The 22,519-nt window shown below is 42.1% G+C and overlaps 1 protein-coding gene across 6 annotated transcripts in view; it reads left to right on the plus strand.

Moving 5' to 3' along the window:
* Positions 1-22,519, plus strand: part of CFAP61 (cilia and flagella associated protein 61) — a 285,236-nt gene that overhangs the window by 238,875 nt on the left and 23,842 nt on the right. Inside the window, exon 26 of one of the 6 annotated variants that reach the window (XM_045053925.1) lies at positions 6,530-6,647. The exons of the other annotated variants lie outside the window; for them this stretch is intronic. Coding sequence (XP_044909860.1) covers positions 6,530-6,539 — 10 coding nt within the window. The 3' untranslated portion in view covers positions 6,540-6,647. Of the gene's footprint in view, positions 1-6,529; positions 6,648-22,519 lie in introns of those variants that run through there. 6 annotated transcript variants of the gene reach the window in all.

Raw genomic sequence — 22,519 nt, forward strand, 5'->3', positions numbered from 1 at the left:
GTGTAAGACATAACTCACATACATGTCTGTTAGACCACATTATTATTTAAATATACAATATTATTTAAAAATTCAAACTTTTGGGGCACCAGGGTGGCTTAGTCAGTTAAGCAGCCAACTTCTGCTCAGGTCATGATCTCATGGTTCGTGAATGCGAGCCCCATATCGGGCTCTGTGATGACAGCTCAGAGCCTGGAGCCTGCTTCAGATTCTGTGTCTCCCTCTCTCTCTGCCCCTCCCCTGCTCACACTCTGTCTCTGTCTCTCAAAACTGAATAAACATTAAAAAAAATGAAAAATAAAAAATAAAAAAATTCAAACTTTTCACCAAGCTTTATAAAAACAAGGAAATGTCTTGTGGAAAGGTCACCACAGCCATCTACAAGTTATCTGTAGCCCCTACTCCATAGCCACTCCGCTGGCCACCATCTTTGCCTTGCTGTACCTGTGTGGTCTTGGTATATATTCTAAGAGAATTTAGTTCAAAATTCTGACAGTGCTTACAAGTGAATTGTTACTCCTCTTTCTTTAGAGTGCAAAGGACACTAGGCTAGGCCAGAAGGTTCAATTCTTGCACTGATGCTTATTAGCTTTGTGAACTTGGGCAAGCCATCTTACCTCACTGAGCATCAATTTCCTTATCTATGAAGTAGAGATATTATTTATGATAAATTTTCCCACATCACAAGGTAAAAGTAGATGGTGATGTGAATGTATTTTAAAATGTAAAGTACAATAAAAGTGCAAAGTGTTGTATTGTAATTTAGTTCAAGGGTTCGTGTTTGCTACAAGTCCATATTAGCCTTTATGGAAAGGAAGATACTTTCAGCAAGTGTATACACTTGCTATATTTTATTTTTAAATTGCTATATTTTATTTTTAAAATTATTTATTTGGAGGCACCTATGAGATTTCATATTCTTTGTCTCAGGGGGACAAAATGTCTCAGGGAGAGGTCATTATCCAGAATTAAATAAGTGTGAAATCAGGTGCTTTCAATCAGTAATTCAATCAGTAATGTATGAAGACTGGACTCAATAGCGTACCTCCCAGTGTACTTCATAGTAAAGGAATGGATCTGATGTTTCTATATTAGCAACACTTAAAGACATTTCATTTCAAACCACTTGTACCAAAAGCAACCAAATAGGTTTGGAATATCATTTAAAATTGAAGCTATGGATTATTGAATTACAAAGAAGGTGGAGAATCTAATATGATGTAGTTTCAAAAATTGCTTTGGAAAATTGTTCCACACATTGTCAAGAGTCTCAGACACCTTAGATGCGCACCTTCCAAAAGGATAGACAATTGTCAGCTGTGACTATTTAAATTTTATGGGTAAAAGGATTAAGTACAATTAAAAGTTTAGTACTGCAGTCATACCTGCTGTATTTTACATGTGGCTAGTGGCTACCACACTGCACAGCACAGAATACATGATTTCCATCTTTGCAAAAAGTTGTTGGACAGTGATACTATAGACCAGTCACATTCATGGAATTTGTAATTGGCAGTGTTGGGCCTATCTGTGGAAATCCTTTCCTAAAATGGTAATCACCAGTCCCATGTGGTTGTGAGCCCCTGACGTACAGATATGGTACTAACAATGGGTGCTCAGTGAAGGCCCAATAAGTAGAAGGAGGAAGTGATTTCTGTCTATACCAGCTTCTGCCCTGTGTTCAACTGGGCAGAAAATTCTCCCCAGATCACATGCCAAAGGTGAACAGATGGAGAGAGATGGCAGCATAGGAGAAGGGATAAAGCAGGCAAACTCTTTGGGGTATTTGGTCACAGTTTGGGCAAAGCAAGGGGCACCACATATGTCCTTCCTACCCATTTATTATTGTGGACAGCCCAGCTGGCCAAGCCCCAGCCAGCCTGCCACTTCCTTACTAGGTATGCATGACAGTCTCAATTACGAACATCCTATCATGTTATCAGATTTCAGGTCTTGGTTTGGGGTTCAGGGGATCTGATTGGTATGTTCAGAACTGACTTCTGTCCCTCTGAGCATCTTTGTAATGTCACTTTACTTTTCAAAATTTTGCTGCAGGAGTTAAAGTTCTTCATAGATTTCCTTCTCCTTATCTGGCAGCATGTTGGTCCAAGGTTATTATTTATGAGTATAAAATAATAGCAGGTGAGCCAGTGGTTATCTACAAGGCTACTAAATTGCTTTAGTTAAATGCCTCTTTACTAAGCTCCAGGAAGCAACTGAGTTCTTCTATTGTTACAGGAATTGTTAAAATAAATACATTTCAGAAATCATGTTTTCACTCTACTGAACCATGAGAAGAAACTGGCCTGTCTTCCTGAATTTTTTATGGCAAACTAACAATTGCAAAAAGATGCTTTGAAGCCAACTGGCCAGCACGGAGCCATCATGCATGAAACATTCTCATTCCTTTCCTTCTAAGCCTGGATCTTTTTATGTTTCTTTTTAAGGATTATTTTGTACATATTTGTTTACTTTTTAGTATTTTCCATTACAAAACCAACACATGCTTATCATAGAAAATTTAGAGGGGTGCCTGGGTGGCTCATTTGTTAAACATCCAACTCTTGACTTCTGTTCAGGTCATGGTCCCACAGTTCGTGAGTTTGAGTCCTGTGTTGGACGCTGCACTGACAGTGCAGAGCCTGTTTGGGATTCTGTTTTTCCTGCTCTCTCTGCCCCTCCCCTGCTCACACACTCTCTCAAAATAAATAAACTTAAAATAAAAATTAAAAATTAAAAAAAGAAAATTTAGAAAAATATTTTACAAGCTAAATAGAATACAAAACCCATCCTAATCCCACTGCCTAGAGCATGTTTCAGATGAGGAAGCTATTTGAGATGAGAAGAGCTGAAGGATCACTGCCACTAGCTCCTAGAATTAAGACATACACAACTTCATAGACAGCACAACTTGCCACTCTTGGAACCTAGGTGCTCAGAAAGACCTTCACTACAGACCAGCGCACTCACCTCAGAAATGAGAAACCCATAGTGGCAGGGCTTGCCATGGGTCACAACCAAAATACTAGTGTCAATAACACTGGAACTACAGTCCCTTGACTCTAGAATCCCTTTATACAGGGACAAGAGGAATACGTTTTGCATTGTGCAGAGACATCCTTTAGAGAAAGCACTTGCATGGAACATGAAGATAATTTTTCTTCTCTAACAAAATACTGCAGAAGATGCCCGAGATAATAATTCATGTGTGTAGGAAGAAAATATTAGAAATATTTTTTCATTTATTTTTATGATTATTTTTGAGAGAAAGAGAGAGAGAGAGATTTTGAGCAGGGGAGGGGCAGATAGAAAGGGAGGCACAGAATCCGAAGCAGGCTCCAGGATCTGAGCTGTCAGCACAGAGCCCAACGCGGGGCTCAAACCTACGAACTGTGAGATCATGACCTGAGCCTAAGTCGACGCCTAACCAACTGAGCCACCCAGGTGCCCCTTATTTTTTTTTTAATAGAGAGGAATCAAACTTTATTAGTATTCGAAGCACAGATACCGAGCGGCATCCTCTTGGGCTAGGTCAAAGACAGATGTGTGCCTTACATGGACTCAACACAGCCAGAGCTGCAGGGAGATGTCATGACATAGAGGGATCAACCTTCTTAGCAAACTTGGGAATGGACTATAGCTTTTGTGCATCTGGTTCTGTGGATTTACAGATACTATACGGTTTTAACTAAACCAACCTCCACAAAATGGACAAGATCATTTAAAAGAACTCGTCCAAAGAAACCACAAGTTGAAAATCCTGGTAAAGCATGCATGAGTGAACCTGGAAATGGCAGAGCCAATGTCTCCTACACCTCAGACAGGCTCCTTGCCAGCCTCATTATGAATATATACAATGATTAACCTATCAGAGTTCAGTTGCAGACAACAGAATCCTGTCTGGCTGGTTCAGACAGGAAGCAAGGTACTGCTAGTTGTGGGTAGTTTATAAAAATTTCTTAAATGGGCTGGAGAAGGCTTTAATCTGACTTCCAGGAAAGTTTTAGAAAATGGCTTTGCATACCTGGCCGACTTCTGCCACAGTGAGGACCAGCTCCATGGCCATACCCTCTGCCACAGTCTACATCAGCAAAATGGGTACCCTAAGTCCTGCCTTTTTACTGCCTATATGATTCTGCTACAGCTAATGTGAAACAACACCATAACCAGGCTTGGCAGGAAAACCAAGGGGAATAGTGGAAGCAGGGTCTCCACTTCATGGTGTTCACATCCACCTTCAAGTCTTACATGAAGGTGTCTCTTTGGAGGAAGCTTGACTCACATAGAACCCAGACTCTAGACCCAGTCCCATGTAGAACCCAAGTTTCCACTGTTTGTGGAACATAGTCTTTCACTTTCCTGCCTATGATAGTTTAGGTAAGTCATGCTACGAAGGGTCTGAGATACAGCTGGCTGAGCTAGTCTACAATATCTCCAATAACGAGCTAATCAAACTTACCAGAAGTCTGTCCCCCAGATTGCAGAGTGATCAAGAAGACCACTTAAAATGTGGGTTTATGCCCCAGAGGTACCTGCGTGGTTCAGTCGGTGAAGCGTCTGACTTCAGCTCAGGTCATGATATCACGGTTTTGGGTTCAAGCCCTGCATCGGGCTCTGTGCTGACATTGTGGAGCCTGGAGCCTCCCTCTCTCTCTCTGCCCCTCCCCTGTCTCTCTCAAAAGTAAATAAACATTAAAAACTAAATAAATAAAATTTTTCAAATTTGGGTTTATACCAGTGTCAATAAGGATGAACTTCGCCCTAATTATACACAGATCAATGAACCCTTATCCAAAATTGTAGGAGCAGATGTTGTGGCATTCCATTTTTTTAAAAGTCTTTATAGTTTATAAAGTATATGCTTTATAGAGTATACTATATAAAGTATATACTTTATACTTTATTTGAGTATACTTATACTCAAATAAAACATGTAAAAAATAAAATAAAATAGAGAAAAAATTATTTGGAAAGTAGATTTACCCTTTCACTTGAAACAACTAAAAACTGCACAAAATGTAAAAAAAAATAAAATAAATAAAAGATACTGAATATAAGGCAATGAAAGACAATGAACTCTGAGAGACTGGAAGCCCATAAGGTGCACCCTGCATTTAATACATTTGCTGCCTTGAGAGAGTTTGGGGGCCTAGGCAAAGGGGTGGAACCCAGTGAACCCCTGCATTAAGGAATGGAGCTGTGAGTCTGGAGAGGGAGGGGGGGCAAGGTTGTTGGAATTCTCAGTACAGGATCCTGGGGAGGAGAGAGCTGCAGAGAGACCACCATGGAGACCTGTGGGAGGCCCCCCTTAAGAATCCAGTCGAGTACTCAGCAGTGCTTGCAAATGAGGAAACTACCCAAAGTTCAGAAAGAACCACTCAAAAGGATTAAAGGTCACAGTACCTGGTGCATACACAGGCCTGTTCCCACAAGCCAGCTTGGAAAAGCTCCAGATTCATGGGGCAGTGGGTGGAGTACACACTGTGGTCTCCGCTCAGTAGTGAGAAAAACCAACAGGCATCCAAAGAAGTGGGAAAATGCAGCCTATCATGAAGAGGAAAACCAATCAATTGAAACCAACCCAGAACTGACACAAATGTCAAAGTTAACAGACAAGCATATTAAAAGTTACTATAGTTCTGTTGCACATGTTCAAAAAGTTAAGTAGAGACATAGAAGGTATCTGTAAGACCCAGATACCTGCTAGAAATGAAAACCATGTCTGAGATGAAAAACTACATTGGATGGGATTAATGAAGATTAGACCTTGCTGAAGAAAAGAGTAGTGAGCTTGAATACATAATGGTTGAAACTACCCAAAATGGTATGCAAAGAGAAAAATGAGAATTTAAAACTATGAACAGAGTGTCAGTGAGCTATAGGACAACTTCAAATGGCCTGAAGATTTAATGACTTTTTTTTTCAAATTTGATATAAACTATCAAAGAAGCTCAGTGAATCTCAAGCATGAAAAACATTACACCAAGTTGTGTCACAGTCACATTTGCTCAAAACCAATGATGAAAGTCTGAAAAGCAAAAAGAGAAAACAGAACTAAATACAAGAATGACAACAGATTCCTCATCAGAAACAATGCAAGTGAGAAGTCAGTGGGACAACACCTTTAAAGTACTGAATATTTTTTTTCACATTTTAGAACAGATTTATTACATAACATCTCCAACCTAATATATGGCTTAACACTCCCCTTGTATTATAAAGACCACCATATCCCACCCCCCAGCCACCATCTCTGAATCGTTCTCTAATCTTACCCTGTTTAAACTTTTCTGTTGGTCTCTCCCAGTTGATAACCCCACTATAACCCCAGTGCTATAGACTGAATGATATCCCCCCAGAATTCATATGTTGAAACCCTAATCCCCAGTGTGACTATCTGGAGATGTGGTCTTCAAGAGGTAATGAAGGTTAAATGAGGTCATAAGGGTGCGGCCCTTATTTAGTAGGACTGTAGTCTTATAAGATGAGGAAAAGAGAGATCTCTCTCTCTCTCTCTCCTTCATGTGAGGACACAATGAAAAGACAGCCAGCCATCTGCAAACCAGGAGAAGTCTTTCCAGAAACCAACAACCGTCGAAACCTGGAAACCATGGCACCCTGATCTTGAACTTCCAGCCTCCAGAACTGTGAGAAATACATTTTTGTTGTTTAATACCAGTCTGTGGTATTTTGTTATGACAGCCTGGTGCAAACTAAGATTTACACTTGAAGTTTGGTGCTGCCTTGTCTCCTCACAGTTCACTGGGCTGCCATGCACTCAGGCAGAGGATTTTGCTGTTTCCAAGGGCTACTGGGCACTCCCTTTCAGCCACCTTGGGAATGACCTCCATGTCAACCAATCCTTGGTTCAGCCCCTGCTCCTGACATCACACCGGTCTCAGGTTCCTTACTGGGGCATAAAGGGACTCTCCTGGTTCTCACCAGAGGTGCTAACATGCGAAGGGAGAGTGCACTCCTCAGAAGACATACCCAGGGGAGGTCCTTTGGACCTTGCCAGCCAGTGCTGCCTCACCTGCCAGGCCACTCCATTCCTCTGTTTCCCTTACCTGTGAAAGGGGGCTCCTAATTGCTTCTTGGTGAAGGCCTCACGAGCTGATGAACAGGAAAGATGTGGCTCAGAGCCTGCCCTGGAGGACATACTCCACAAAAAGGTCACAGGGCTATGCTTCTGCAGGAGTCCTGGGGTCGTGCTGCCACATGCCCTGTGCACCCCCAAACCTGGCTGTGTGCACGCTGCCCGGCAATCACTCAGGACAGCTCTGCCGAGCGACAGATGGCAGAGCCCCAGCATGGCCCCAGACACCTTTCCTTTGCTCTACAGACACTCTTTGTCACCCACCCAGCAAACTCTGAGCTGTGTTTTGTGACTTATTATTCCCTCTATCTGGTAATTTGGGGAGAAGAGAGCACCAAATGCCACCAACGATGCCCCCGCAGCTGCTAATAGGAGCCGCTGTTTGGATCCCACGGCACTGTCTTGGCCCCAGCGGCTCCGACAGCTGCCGAAGCACTGTCTGCCAGGCCAGGCTACGTGCTACAGGCTCCGAGGGCAGAATAGAACCCAGCACAGTCACGCTGGGATCCCGGAGGCTCGCAGCATTAATAATCTATAGTTCAATCATTAGGAGCAAATCCAAGTGAAATAGGAAAATATACACCACGCTGGAGGCCGCGAGGCTGCTGGGAGGTGGCTTCTCTGCTCTGTGGCAGGCTTAATGATTAGTTCCCAGCCACTAGCAGCCCCAGCTGACAAGCGGCGCCTGCAAGCTGTAGGCTTCCTGCACGTGATAATTGAACAAAGCTAGGATTCATTCAGGATATTAACACAGACTCTCCACCAGGGATCTGCTGGGCTTGCCAGGCCCCTGAATTCAACCCTCTATGGTGCACCCTAGAAGGCTGTTCATTCGGTCAATTATTGCCCTCTGGACAGATCTGCAAGTGGATCTTTCCAGATGCAGGATCCAAGGCTGCTGGGGTCCTGGCAAGGGTTTAATATATAAGCTGATATAACCCCACCCTGATTTCTCCAATTACGTACAGGGCCAAAGAGCTAACCTAGGTCTTTATTGCAACAGGTCAGCCCATAGCACTCTAAGTAGAAAGATAGCTGCAGTGGAAAACCATTTTTAATTTCAGGGTTTAAAAAAACTGTTTATTTCAAGTTGTTAGTGGATAAAAGGTTTTTTAAAAGGCTTTGTTGATATTCTTCCTGGTCATAATCATCAGTCAGAAACCTCTGTCTGCATGTGACAGAAGCCCAGCTCAGACGCAGAGAAATCCCAGAAGAGACCAGGACGTCCCACAGAATTATACCCGGGGCAGGGCTGTTGGCACCAGAGCCAGGGACTCCCAGAGCCAGAATTTGAAACCCCGTCAGAATTCGGCTTCTTGTCCCTGTATGTTGGTTTCCTTCTCTCAGACTGGCATCCCCCTAGGTCAAAAGTCACGGGAAGCCCTAGGCACATGCACCTCGTAGTTTTGTATTTAGAGAGTAGGGGCCTCTTTTTCCTAGTGCCACTTTGAAACATTCCTGAAGAAGAACTCAGAATGTTCTGGCTCCTAAAATGAGCCCATCCATTCAGACGGTCAGCATGGCATGCCCCAGCCCTGAGGCACACGACCTTAGCCTCTCCCAGCCTCACCATCCCCCCCACCGCCCCCCGAACCTGGGTTCCAGCTCCTCCATCCATTTGTAAACTTGGATAAATCCCTGGGCCACAGACCATAGGATCTGGCTTCCCAAGCGACTGTCAAAGAGGTTGTGTGATGTGAGGCAGAAGTGCGGGGACCTAATTCTCTATGGAGAGGAGGGAGCCAGAAAAGATAAATCCCCTTCTCCTGCCTCTGATAGACTGTCCCAGGACCCAGTATCTCCATATACCCCATCCAGAGACCTCCTGCAGGATGGAGTAGGTGCACATAGTGCATAATTCTGCATTGCTCCCCATCTTTTAGGACTTCCATTCCCCTTCTCTTACTCTGACTGCTTTTGGGTTATACCTCCCAAATAAAACATTAACACTTAATCCTTACCCGAAGCTCTGTTTCCTTGGGAGGACAGGGAACACACTGTCCAGGGAACAAAAAATGATGAAACTCATGAATGCAGCTTCTTTTTTATTATTATGCCAAGCACCCCCAAATCCATGGGAACAAATAAGTCAGGCTAATCTAGAGGCAGTTTCCAATAAATTTATCTCAGAATTAGGATTCCATTAGGTTCAGTTTGGATCAAAGGTTGGTGAGAAGGCTGGCCATTTATGAATATATTGAAAAATAATTTAGGGGCTTCTGGTTGAATATGGCAGACTGAACATACAAGTTTACCTGTTCTCCCTCCTGAAGCCCCCATAAAATGAGAACAAAACAAGAAAAGAAATGTACAAATCTACCCATAAGGAGAAATAAAACTGGAGAGGAGATGCCAGTGGATGAGAGATGACAACTTATTTTGTGAAGCTTACTGGAGCAGAGCAGAAAGAGCTGCAACTTAAGTGCCTATAGAGGGAACCCTGGGAGACACAAATGATGACAGAAGGCTGGTATGAGACACAGAACTGAAAACCAGGCAGATTATTTATTTATTTATTTATTTGCTTGTTTGTTTAGTTACATCCAAGTTAGCATGTAGTGCAACAATGATTTCAGGAGTAGATTCCTTAGTGCCCCTTACCCATTTAGCCCATCCCCCCTCCCTCAACCCCTCCAGTAACCCTCTGTTTGTTCTCTATATTTAAGAATCTTTTGGGGCGCCTGGGTGACTCAATCAGTTGGGCATCCAACTTCGGCTCAGGTCATAATCTCACAGTTTGTGGGTTCAAGCCCCGCATCTGTGCTGACAGCTCAGAGCCTGGAGCCTGCTTCTGATTCTGTGTCTGCCTCTCTCTCTGCCCCTCCCCTGCCCACGCTGTCTCTTTCTGTCTCTCAAAAATAAATAAATGTAAGAAAAAAAAACTAAAAAGAAAAATCTCTTCTGTATTGTCGCCCTCCCTGTTTTTATATTATTTTTGCTTCCCTTCCCTTGTATTCATCTGTTTTGTATCTGAAATTCCTCATATGAGTGAAATCATATAATATTTGTCTTTCTTAGACTGACTAATTTCAAGGCTTAACCTAATACCCCCTAGTTCCATCCACATAGTTGCAAATGGCAAGATTTCATTCTTTTTGATTGCCGAGTAATACTCCATTGTGTGTCTGTGTGTGTGTGTGTGTGTGTGTGTGTGTGTATAGATGGGTGTGTGTGTGTATATATATATATATATATATATATATATATATATATATATATCTCACATCTTCTTTATCCATTCATCCATCGATGGACATTTGGGCTCTTTCCATACTTTGGCTAGTCAATAGCGCTGCTATAAACATTGGGGTGCATGTGTCTCCTCAAAACAGCACACCTGTATCCCGTGGATAAATGCCTAGTAGTGCAATTGCTAGGTTGTAGGGTAGTTCTATTTTTAATTTTTTGAGGAACCTCCATACTGTTTTCCAGAGTGGCTGCATCAGTTTGCCTTCCCACTAGCAGTGCAAAAGAGATCCTCTTTTCTCTGCATCCTCACCAACACCTGTTGTTGCCTGAGTTGTTAACGTTAGCCATTCTGACAGGTGTGAGGTGGTATCTCATTGTGGTTTTGATTTGTATTTCCCTGATGATGAGTGATGTTGAGCATTTTTTCATGTGTCAGTTGGCCATTTGGATGTCTTCTTTGGGGAAGTGTCTATTCATGTCTTTTGCCCATTTCTTCACTGGATTATTTGTTTTTTGGGTGTTGAGTTTGAGAAGTTCTTTAAAGATTTTGGATACTAACCCTTTATCTGATATGTCATTTGCAAATATCTTCTCCCATTCCATCTGTTGCCTTTTAGTTTTGCTGATTGTTTCCTTCACTGTGCAGAAGCTTGTTATTTTGATGAGGCCCCAATAGTTCATTTTTGCTTTTGTTTCTCTTGCCTCTGGAGACATGTTGAATAAGAAATTGCTGGGGCGCCTGGGTGGCGCAGTCGGTTAAGCGTCCGACTTCAGCCAGGTCACGATCTCGCGGTCCGTGAGTTCGAGCCCCGCGTCAGGCTCTGGGCTGATGGCTCAGAGCCTGGAGCCTGTTTCCGATTCTGTGTCTCCCTCTCTCTCTGCCCCTCCCCTGTTCATGCTCTGTCTCTCTCTGCCCCCCAAAAAAATAAATAAACGTTGAAAAAAAAATTAAAAAAAAAAAAAAAAAAAGAAATTGCTGCGGCCAAGATCAAAGAGGTTTTTGCTTGCTTTCTCCTCCAGGATCTTGATGGCTTTCTGTCTTACATTGAGGTCTTTCATCCATTTTGAGTTTATTTTTGTGTATGGTTTAAGAAAGTGGTCCAGGTTCATTCTTCTGCATGTTGCTGTCCAGATTTCCCAGCACCACTTGCTGAAGAGACTGTCTTTATTCCATTGGATATTCTTCCCTGCTTTGTCAAATATTAGTTGGCCATACATTTGTGGGTCCATTTCTGGGTTCTCTGTTCTGTTCCATTGATCTGAGTGTCTGTTCTTGTGCCAGTACTATACTGTCTTGATGATTATAGCTTTGTAATACAGCATGGAGTCTGGAATTGTGATGCCTCTTGCTTTGGTTTTCTTTTTCCAGATTGCTTTGGCTATTTGGGGTCTTTTCTGGTTCCATACAAATTTTAGGATTGTTTGTTCTAGCTCTGTGAAGAATGTTGGTGTTATTTTGATAGAGATTGCAAACAGAGATTTAAAGTAAATAATAGGCCTCCACCCACCCTCCTGCCCCTCCCTCTCTCTTGACCATAAGGGAGGTTTTTCTCTAGAAAATGCAACCTGGACAGATTCCATATGTGGGAACCCCAGATCCAACAGAGGGAAAGTATGAGGTGTGGGGCTAAAAGGAGAAGAAATTGGGTGAGAGCCCCAGTCTAGGATGGCAGCAGCCAAGAGTTGGAGGGATTGACAGATAGTCAAGGAAATGTCATGAAAAAAGAGAACAAGGCCCCTATCTGACTAGCGAGAATTCTAGAAAGAGAGCAGAGAAAATAGAGTGTAGGGGTCTTTTAAAGGCACACAATAGAAGACAAAATTCCAAGAACTGAAAGACCTCAGTCTTCAGGTCAAAAAATCTCCCAATAAATGACCAATAGCTGAAAGGTGTTCTTTCATGAAATTCAAGAATACGAGGGGTAATGAGAAGCTCCTCAAATCTAGTGAGTAAAACGTGTCACTTAGAAAGGAATAGAATGAAAATGGCATCAGGTTTTTCAATAGCAATCTAGAACCTAAGAGACCACAGGGCGAGGTCTTCAAACTCCTGAAAGGAACTAATTTCGAACAATAATTCTATGGCCACCCATCAAGGAAATGCCACAAAGATAAAACTGTCACTGCTCGTAAATGAAGGAGGGATGGGGTCATTAAAGCATCACTGTTTTGCAACTCCTAGTGGGTTAAAGAGCAGAGGTGTTTACATGGAGAAAGAGACAACCAGATACTGATACTATGTGCTTCGTTGTTTGGAAAGCACTGCCTTGAAAAAAAAAAAAATTCGAACCTGAGTCTGACCAGGACCTTAGATACACCACCAATCTGTAGGAAATAGAGGAGATAGAGGAACATGTTAAACAGTATCAAGGGGCTGCAGTCCAAAAAATTCAGAGTGTGAGAAACAGTCTGAGTCCAACAAATAGATTTCAAGAAATGAAATTCCAAGTTGGAGGGGAGCCTGTGGATTAAAACAGATTCTAAAAACATATCATCTTATTTTGATCCTGATTTCAAATAAGCTGTAAAAAAAAGGAATCATGCCATATCTGACTTTATTGAAAATTTGAATACTGGATATTTGATGATGTTAATAAATTATTAATTTTTACATGTAAAGACAGCATTGCAGTTATATATGTATTTTTAAAACAGAATCCTTATCTTTTAGAGATACAAATTGAAACACCTGGGATTTGCTTTAAAATAACCCAGGAGAAAGAAGAGTATATGGAGGTAGAGGTGACACAAGATTGGCCATGGGTTGGTTAGTAACTATCCAAAGTTGGTGATGGGTAATGGGAGTTCAGTATGCTATCCTTCTTTTTTAATTTTTCAATTTTTAAAAAAATTTTAGTGTGCTATTCTTATAATTTAAATATTTTCTTTTTCTTTTTTAAAACCAATGTATTTAGGGGTGCCTGGGTGTCTCAGTTGGTTAAGAGTCCGACTCTTGACTTCAGTTTAGGTCATGATCTCATGGTTCATGAGATAGAGCCCCACACCAGTCCTGCTTGGGATTCTCTCTCCCTCTCCTCTCTGCCCCTCTCTCACTTACGCTCACACTCTCTCTCTCTCTCTCTAAAAATAACAAACCTTTAAACACTTAAAAAAGAAACAATTTAAACTAAAAAACAAACAAACAAACAAACAAACAAAAACAGGTCACTGAATTCCCCAGCCCTTGCCCTCTGCCTCTGGCAACCATCGATATGTTCTCCATGTTGGTGAGCTTGATATTTTATCTTGTCTCATTTTGAGATTCCACATACAAGAGAGACCATACAGTATTTGTCTCTCTGACTTATTTTCTTTAGCATAATGCCCTTGAGCATATTTTAAAATTATTTTTAAATCATTCTTTTAATTTTTTTAAACATATTTTAAAATTCTGCATAATAATGTGTTATAGAAGGCCACACAGTTTCTGACTTGTTTGCTGGAACATCCTGACCTGTCATAATAAAAAGTTCAACCATCCTCGGGCTGCCATGCTGTGAGGAAGCCCAAGCCCTGTGGAGAGACCATGTAAACACTCTAGCAAGAGTTCCAGGTGAGCCAAGCCTTCACGTCATCCCAGCCCAGGTGCCAGACACGTGTGTGAAGAAGCCTTCAGATGATTCTGGCCCCCAGCCATCCGAGTGGCCCCGAGGCATTTATTTTCCCATCTGAAGCCCCTGCAGTCACAGAGCAGAACAGAGCCATCATGAGCGTAATAAAATGGCTTTTTCTCAATGCCACCAAATTTGGGGGTGGTTGTTGCACATCAGTATCCAATGCATGGATCAGATGACTGTCTCTGCTGCATGGAATCATGAACTCACAGCATGACTGCTGGGGACCTACCCCTCAGGGAAGTAGGGACAGCAAAGAGTGGAGCAGATCACAGCAAACTATGGCTTGGCAAACAACCCTCAAGGTGTTCACTACATTTCTTGTTTGGGTGTTGCAGCAGCCTGTTTCCTCCCTAAGCGGCTGGGAGGCAGGCATATGGATTGAGAACTCTTGACTTCTTATATTTGAGCCGAGTTCTCAGGTCTTGCTCTCCCACATAGTAAGGCAATGAAAAGGAGGGAAGAGTGAAGAGGTGTATTTGCCGTGGTAAATGGCACCATGAATTCCCTTCCCTCCCAGCCCTACAGTGGTCTTCCAGCAGAAACAGTTGCCAAGAAATGGGAAATATCCTCACAGCTCTGGCATCTTCCCTCTGTGGCCTCTCAAGTACAGAGGAGATCATTAGAGGGTCCTCGTGTTGCCTAGCAACCCGTGAATGCTGTTTGCTATCATGTCATTAATATGATATGAAAGTGTTTCATAGAAGACATTCATCTTGCATTAATGAAAATCAAATTTGCTAATATGACAGAAAATCTGTTCTTCCTTGTGACTTTCTATATACTTAAGTAGCTTATTTATTGAATTAGACTATGAGTGGTTTTCAGGCTTGAGACTGTTAAAGAATCATAATAATGACTTTGTTTTCAATAATATCAGATGGAAGTTTAATGATGTGATTATGCAGCTATAACCCTGCGATCACCTTCCTAGACCAAACCCCCTCCTCAGAAGCCCAACCCCAATGCCAACTAACTATTTGCCGCCCAACTTCTTACTGTTAAAACCTCAACTAGGAAAGGATTCTGATTTGAGCCAGTATTCTTTCTAGGTTATCCATGTCTTTCTTTGGAGCTCAGAGACAGAGGACTAAAGAAATGTCTGTAGCCGAAAGAAGGCTCCAGTGAATAAATGGGTCTCATACCGTCTTGAGCATGAGAGGAACTACCAGAAGCAGCCATCTGCTTCTCTCTAAATAAGGGTAACAAAATATATCAGGCACTAAAACACAATTGTGTACTTTCAAACACACTTTATTCCTGAAAACATGTATGGAATTCAAATGTATAAAAGGCAAATAATAGACTAATGTCTTAAAAGGGTGGTTCCCTTCCCAGAGAGTTAAATTACAATTGCTCAAAATGTCCCTTAATATTGGAAAGTCTGAATTCAGCACACAGAAAGGAGTTTTGGGGCGTCAATGGCTAAGATATAAACAGACAAGTTGCATATTATAGCCAAATACACAGAATCAACATCTATAAGTCAAGGGCTGCTTCTAGAGGCATTCAGAAAGAAAACTTTCAAAAATCTAACTGCAGAGCTGTATTTCTAGAAATTACTTTTTACAAAACGTTTTTTTTCTATTTACAAAAGTAATGTATAATCATTGCATAACTGAAAGGGGTGGGGATAAGAAGAAACAAAGAGTTATCCATTAACAATAACCCAGATAATGACCATCGTAAATTTTTTTGGTGTGTGTCCTTCCAGTATTTTTATCTGAATATATAAATATTTGTATATGTTAACAATATTTAACATGCTAATTTATGACTTGCTATTTTGGCTTATTAGGATATTCTGAACACTCTGCATTTCCTCAGATATTATTTTAATGGCATTATTTTTAATGACTTTAAGAGGGTATACCATACCAATGTATCTTACTAAATCAGGTTGCTTCTGACTTTTTGTTTTGATAATTAACACCACAGTAAACATCCTTAATGGTACAACTTTTTTGTTTCCCTGATGGTTTCCACTGTAGTTTTTTAAGTGGCATTAATTCTTTTTCACTCAACATGTATTCACTAAACACCAGTGTGCTGGCTGGGTACAGCCACCAATGAGAAAGCCAAGTTTCCTTCCTTCACAGAGCTTAAAAATGAGTAGTAGAAATAGAAGATTTTATTTATTTTTTATTTTTTATTTTTTAATTTTTTTTTTTAACGTTTATTTACTTTGGAGACAGAGAGAGACAGAGCATGAACAGGGGAGGGGCAGAGAGAGAGGGAGACACAGAATCTGAAACAGGCTCCAGGCTCTGAGCTGTCAGCACAGAGCCCGACACAGGGCTCAAACCCACGGACTGTGAGATCATGACCTGAGCCGAAGTCGGACGCTTAACCAACCGAGCCACCCAGGCGCCCCAATTAGAAGATTTTAAACAGCAGTTAAAAAAATTCTGCCATCACCCACGTGAGTGTACCTCTTCTCCCAAGCCTGCTCTTCTCCCTGGCACCGAGCACATTCCAGATGTGTGAATGTGTGTGTCCCATATAGACTGCACATATTTTCTTCTTTCACTTAATGATACCCATGGAAGATCTTTCTGTGTGTGTACACATTGATCTCATTCTTCTTAATGGCTTCTTTATATTCCATAGAATGGCTAAATCCCAGCTGATTTAAATATTTTCTTGTTAATGAACATGTTCATTAATCTGTGTGCATCAACAATGGAATTTCTGGATCAATGTGTATGCACATTTAAATGTTGATCAAGGGGTGCCAGGGTGGCTCAGTCTGTTGAGTGTCCAACTTTGGCTCAGGTCATGATCTCATGGTCTGTGAGTTCCAGCCCCATGTCGGGCTCTGTGCTGACAACTCGGAGCCTGGAGCCTGCTTCAGATTCTGTGTCTCCCTCTCTCTGTCTCTCTCTCTGCCCCTCCCACACTCACTCTCCGTCTCTCTAGCTCTCAAAAAATAAGTGAACATTAAAAATAAATAAATAAATAAATAAATAAATAAATAAATAAATAAATAAAATTTTGATCAAGAAAAAAGAAAGAAGTGTTGATCAAGACATTAGCTTAAATTGTCCTCAAAAAGGGTTATTTCAATTTATATTCCCATCAACAGTTGTGCCAGGGCTCGTTTCTCCCCTCCACCCACAACACTGGATATATTCCAGGTTTTAATTTTTGCCACCCTGCAGGAAGAAGGAGTAGAAACACAGTATCATACTTCCAACTTGCATTTCTTTAGTGTCAAATTTCTTGTTTCTATCCTTTATCCATTTTCCTATCATTTGCCTTTTTCTTTAACTTATGGGTGTTTATAAATAACATAAGACTAATAGTTCTTATTATATATATATATATATATATATATATATAGCAAATATTTTCTAGAATATCATTTTTAAGGTAATAGACTACTTTTTTAGAAAAGTTCTAAGTTTGCAGAAAAATTGATCATGAAGTATAGAGAGTTTCCATATATCCTTCCCACCCCCCAACATACAATTTTCTCTGCTGTTTACATCTTTAATTAGTGTGGTATATTTGTTACAGCTGATGAACTAAGCCCACAGTTTATATTACAGTTTATTCTTTGTGTTGTACATTCTATGGGTCTTGACAAATGTGCAATGATATGTGTCCAGCATTACTGTATCACTGTCCTACTAGTCTCTTAGGCTCCACCTATTTACCCCTCCCTTCCTCTCTACCTCCAGACTCCTTATAACTACTGATCTTTCTACTGTATCCATAGTTTTGCCTTTTCTAGATGTCATATATTTGTATCTATACAATATGTAGCCTTTTCCGTTAGCAATATGCACTGAAGTTTCCTCCATGTCTTTTTGTGGCTTAATAGCTCATTTTTGTATCACAGAATAATATTCCATTGTATGGATGTATACCATAGTTTGTTTATCCATTCACCTGTCAAAGAACATCTTGATTACTTCCAAGTTTTGGCAATTACGAATAAAGCTATAGACATCTGGGTGCAGGTTTTTGTGTGGATATAAGGTTTTCAACTCATTTGAGTATAAGCAAAGGGGTACAAAAAGCTCAGAGCCTGGAGCCTGCTTCGGATTCTGTGTCTCCCTCTCTCTCTGCCCCTCACCTGCTCATGCTCTGTCTGTCTGTCTGTCTCTCTCTCTCTCTCTCTCTCTGTCCCTCTCTCAAAAGTAAATAAACATTTAAAAAAAAATTTTTAAAGATTCTAATGGACTCCTAATGATAAGACCCAGTATAGTTTTTGGTCCATGGTTTTAATTTACTCACCCATCCAGTCAGCAAACCTTTATTAAGCACCTGCTGTGTACTCTGTTCTGCAGGTACAGTTGTGACTAGGACTGAAAGAGTCTAGCCCTTCTGGATTTTATATTCTAGAGGAGGACACCCGACCACAAACAAGTAAATTAATATGCAAACAAGACCATATCAAAGAGCAAGAAGGGCTATAAATGAACTAAGAAAAGGTGGGCAGGAGTTGAGGTGGGCAGGGCAGACGCTCTGAGGAGGGCATATCTAGCAGAATGCTGGCCAATGAGACACACGTGGGCACAGGCGATCTGGAGAGAGAGGAGGTCAGCCAGGGGGACCAGCAGGTGCAGAGACCCTGAAGTGGGAGAAGTCTTGGTGTGTGTGAGAGACAAAAAGAAGCCCATGTGGCTGGAGCAGAGTAAATTAAGGTCAGCGGAGCTGTAGCATATAGATCTTTGTAGGGAGAGGTTTGGGCTCTTGGTACCTGTTTCCACACGTGCAGAGTAGTAACATGCCAGTTCATGTTTTGAAAGTTCACTGCAGGTATGGTGGAGGATGGATTATAGTGGTCATGAGGAGGCTCCTGCCGTTATCCCAGGTGAGAAATGGTGGTCTGGACCAGATGGATCCAGGTTGAGGTGGTCAGATTTGAGGTATATTTTAGCAGCAGAGTGTGCAAGACTTATTCCAAGCAAAGTAGTCACCTGCTCACTCGACTCTCAAACTTAACATGGCCAAACAGAACTCGTGATCCACCTCTGTAGTGGGCACTGTGGGTGGCCCAACTATACTCAGTCTGGTCATTAGGAGTCCATTAGAATCTTTCATCGGTCCACTGGCCCATCCCACAGGTGTGTGAATGTTGGCCTGTAACTCATGAACAAAGAGTAGGAAAGTTATGCTTTGCCCATTCCTGAGACAGCCAAAGACAGTCACGGGCTATAAGTTGCCTCAAGGTTCAGCCAACTCTGAACCTCTGGGGACAGTTCACACCCCAGAGCTCCCCTGGACCCAGACTGAAGCCACACTCCAGTTCAAACCCCTTCTCACTCAGCTCCTTCCCTGCCCCTCCTGTTCCCTTGGCCTCCCTTCTGTCCTCCCTGTCCCCCTCATGAGCGTCTTGGGAGACAGTATGTGCAGAGAAAAGAGACAAGAGTGTCCCAATATTTCAATGTCCAGCAGGAAATGTGGTTCAAAAAGTAGAAAGCAAAGTGGGATTTCCCAGAAGCTTCCAGGGAGAAATGGTGGTCAGCTGTGTTGGATTCCACTGGGGGGCCGAATAAGGTGGGGATAGGTCATGGGATTTGGCTTTCATAAGAGCTGCTTCTGAGGAAGTGGCAGCTGGAAATAGCTTCAGAGAGAGGGTACAACCTGAAGAACTGGAAATGCAGCAAATAGAGCCAAATTTTGAGACGTTTTGCATGAATACAGAAGTGGGGGATACTTAGGAGGGGGAAATGATAAATGTTGTTTGTAAGCAAATAAATGATGCATGTGAAATCAGAATAGTGGCAGAGCTGGGACAACTTTTTTTCTATTTGAGAGAGAGCAAGTGAGTTGGAAGAGGGGCAGGGCAAGAGAGAGAGAGAGAGAGAGAGAGAGAGAGAGAGAGAAAGAGAATCTCAAGCAGGCTCCATGCTGTGCTCAGAGCCCGACATGGGGCTCGATCCCACGACCCTGGGATCATGACCTGAGCCGAAATCAAGAGTTGGATGCTCAACTGATTGAGCAATTCAGGTGCCCCTGGGATGGCTTTTCTATCCTAACACCTGCAGAGGCAGAATCACGGGAGAAAATAGGCAGGTTGGGGCATTTAGGGGTAAAAACATGAGGCAGTTCCCAACTGTTTTCTCAGTAAAGCAGGAGGCAAGCTTGTCACCTAAGAGCAGACAAGCAGAAAGGGGACTTGAAGGTTTGAGAAAAGAGAAAAAGTCATCTCAGAGAGGAAAAAAGAAATGAATTCACCAGGGCAGGACTTGGGGTCATGGGGCAGTGTTGAGAGCACATCAGAGATCTTCCAGGGTGAATGTGAAGTTGGATCAGGAGGTGGTGTGAGTTTTTTTTCCTATCCATCTGCGGTTTCTCGGGTACAGAAAAGAAGCAGGCAGACAGCGGGAGACATGGAGGGAAAGGGAGCAAGGGATTAAGGGTGTTTGCAGGGGAGGGACCCTAGAGCCTCATCTCTAAAGAGCAGCTGATGGTGTTGGCCTCTGACTCATCCGGCCTCACCTCAGCCTCCCGGCTCCACTCTGAGAAAGTGGAAAATGGCTCTAGAAGCTGGCATCCGGCAGCTAGGCTGTGATAAACAAGGCTCAGACAATATAAACAGTGGTTGGCCCAGGCCTCTTTGTCACCCTTATGAAACAGGACAAAGGGACACGGCAACCAGAAAAACCACCCTCTCTTCTGAATCATGAGGGACTCTAGCCCAGCTTTCCAGCCTCCCACATCTTGCGTGGAAACCACCAACAGAGCCAATCACCAAACTGCTGCCCTTCACCCTGGCCCTCTTAGGGACTTCCCCACCCAAGCCAACATCATGTAGTAAGCACCCTCCCTCCCCCCCCCCCTTACCCAGACACCCCTTGGTGCTTTGCTCTTTTGCAGCAGGAACAGAAACCTAACTTTGCTCTACCGCCACCAGGGTTCCCTCCTTCATTCATTCAACTCCCACATTTCTACAGCACTTAGCTTCTGACAACTCTGAAGAGTTGTCCCTTCTCTTCCACTCATTTATTCACTTACCTATATCAGTGTGGACCTAGGGATTCTTACACTATCTCCTGGGTTATAAGCCATTACCCTCATTATTGTGTTTTTGAGAAGAACTAGGAATATATAAGCCGGTTTTTTTTTTTTTTTAATTTAAAGTCGGCTCTATGCCCAACATGAGGCTTGAATTCATGACCCTGAGATCGAGAGTCATACGCTTTACTGATTTGAGCCAGTCAGGCAGGCACCCTCTGTTCGTTGAATCTTACTGCTTGATTTTTGGAAACTACCAATCCGAAAACATAAAAGTGACAAAGAAAGTGAAGGAACAGTTTGAGTTTGTCATTATATCTGGTAAAAGCCTCAGTTTAAAAAAATATAAACACATTCATTAGAAAAGCGTGTTATGACAGGGAATTATTTTAAACGTGTATTAATTACTTAATCATTACAAACACATATTAAACATGCCATATATTCTGTATTCGTGAGTGATGTTTCTACTAAGTACTCTCAAAATGTAAAGGGCAATTAATTTAACCAAAGGAATAATGAGGCAGCTTGCTTCTCTGACGTTGGCTGGTTGTTGTGGCCTCGGCCTCACAAAAGGTGATCCCACCTGGCTCCTTTGTTTCCCCTACTCTCGGACTTGTGGGGGTTTACATGTGCATATACACACTTTTTTTTCTTTTCCTACAGAAAATAGATAGGAAATGGCCATGGCTGTGAGCGTGGCTGAGTGGCTGAGTGGCCTAATGCTAGCCTGTGCTCTCTGCAGCCTAATTAAAGGAAAATGGTTGTGCTTTCTATGAAGAGAGACACAGAATAACAAGAGAGGAACATAGGAAGGGAAGCTGAGCACTAAGAGCTTTCCCTTTGCTGCAGAATTAAATGCTAACCTTGCCTCATATTCTTAGGCCTGAATTTATATAACAAATCAATGTAAATAGCTGGACAACTTCCAGGGCAGTAGATTTATCGTACAAGTGCAATTAATGCAGACCCTGATAAACCAGCGATGTGCAAGGAGATGCCACAGATAGAATTAAAGGGCAGATACATAGCACTAGATAGCGTAGACTCATCTCCTTACTCTGACGCCAGGCGCAGAGGCATCGGAAGGGACTTCCAGACCCACTTCCCCACCATGGTGAAAGGTCTGGGCAGACCACGCTGCAAATGTGCTTTAACTGGTAAACTTAAATAGAAGGGAAATTTGTTAAGTTTATAAAAAAAATTATACTCTTTCTACAAGAAGACTGGTTTGCTCTGCCAGGTCAGGCAAAAAGTCAGGTCAGAAGAAAACCTGGCCCAGCTGGGCTGCACCTTAATCCTGCCTGGCCCATTTTCCTGACTGCCTTCCTAATACATCCCATGAACAACTGGGTTGGCCATTTTTGTCCCAATTGGCTCTTTCTTCAGAATAAACTAGCAGAAACAAAACTCCACCTTTCCTCTTTTTTTTAAACCTTTATCAATTCAGACAAAAAATACATATATCGAATCCTCAGTTTAACTGTTTTTATGTAATTTTTATTGATTCCCACATAGCTCTTTAGTGCATGACAAAACATCATGAAGGCTTGTTATGAAGTCTCTCTTACCTTCAGTGCAGCTAAATTTAATTGCTGCCATAAAACTACAGCTGAATTAGCTTATGCAGACACCCTTGAATGTAGGGAAA

This window comes from Felis catus, chromosome A3 (assembly GCF_018350175.1).
Source record: "Felis catus isolate Fca126 chromosome A3, F.catus_Fca126_mat1.0, whole genome shotgun sequence".
Lineage (NCBI taxonomy): Eukaryota > Metazoa > Chordata > Mammalia > Carnivora > Felidae > Felis > Felis catus.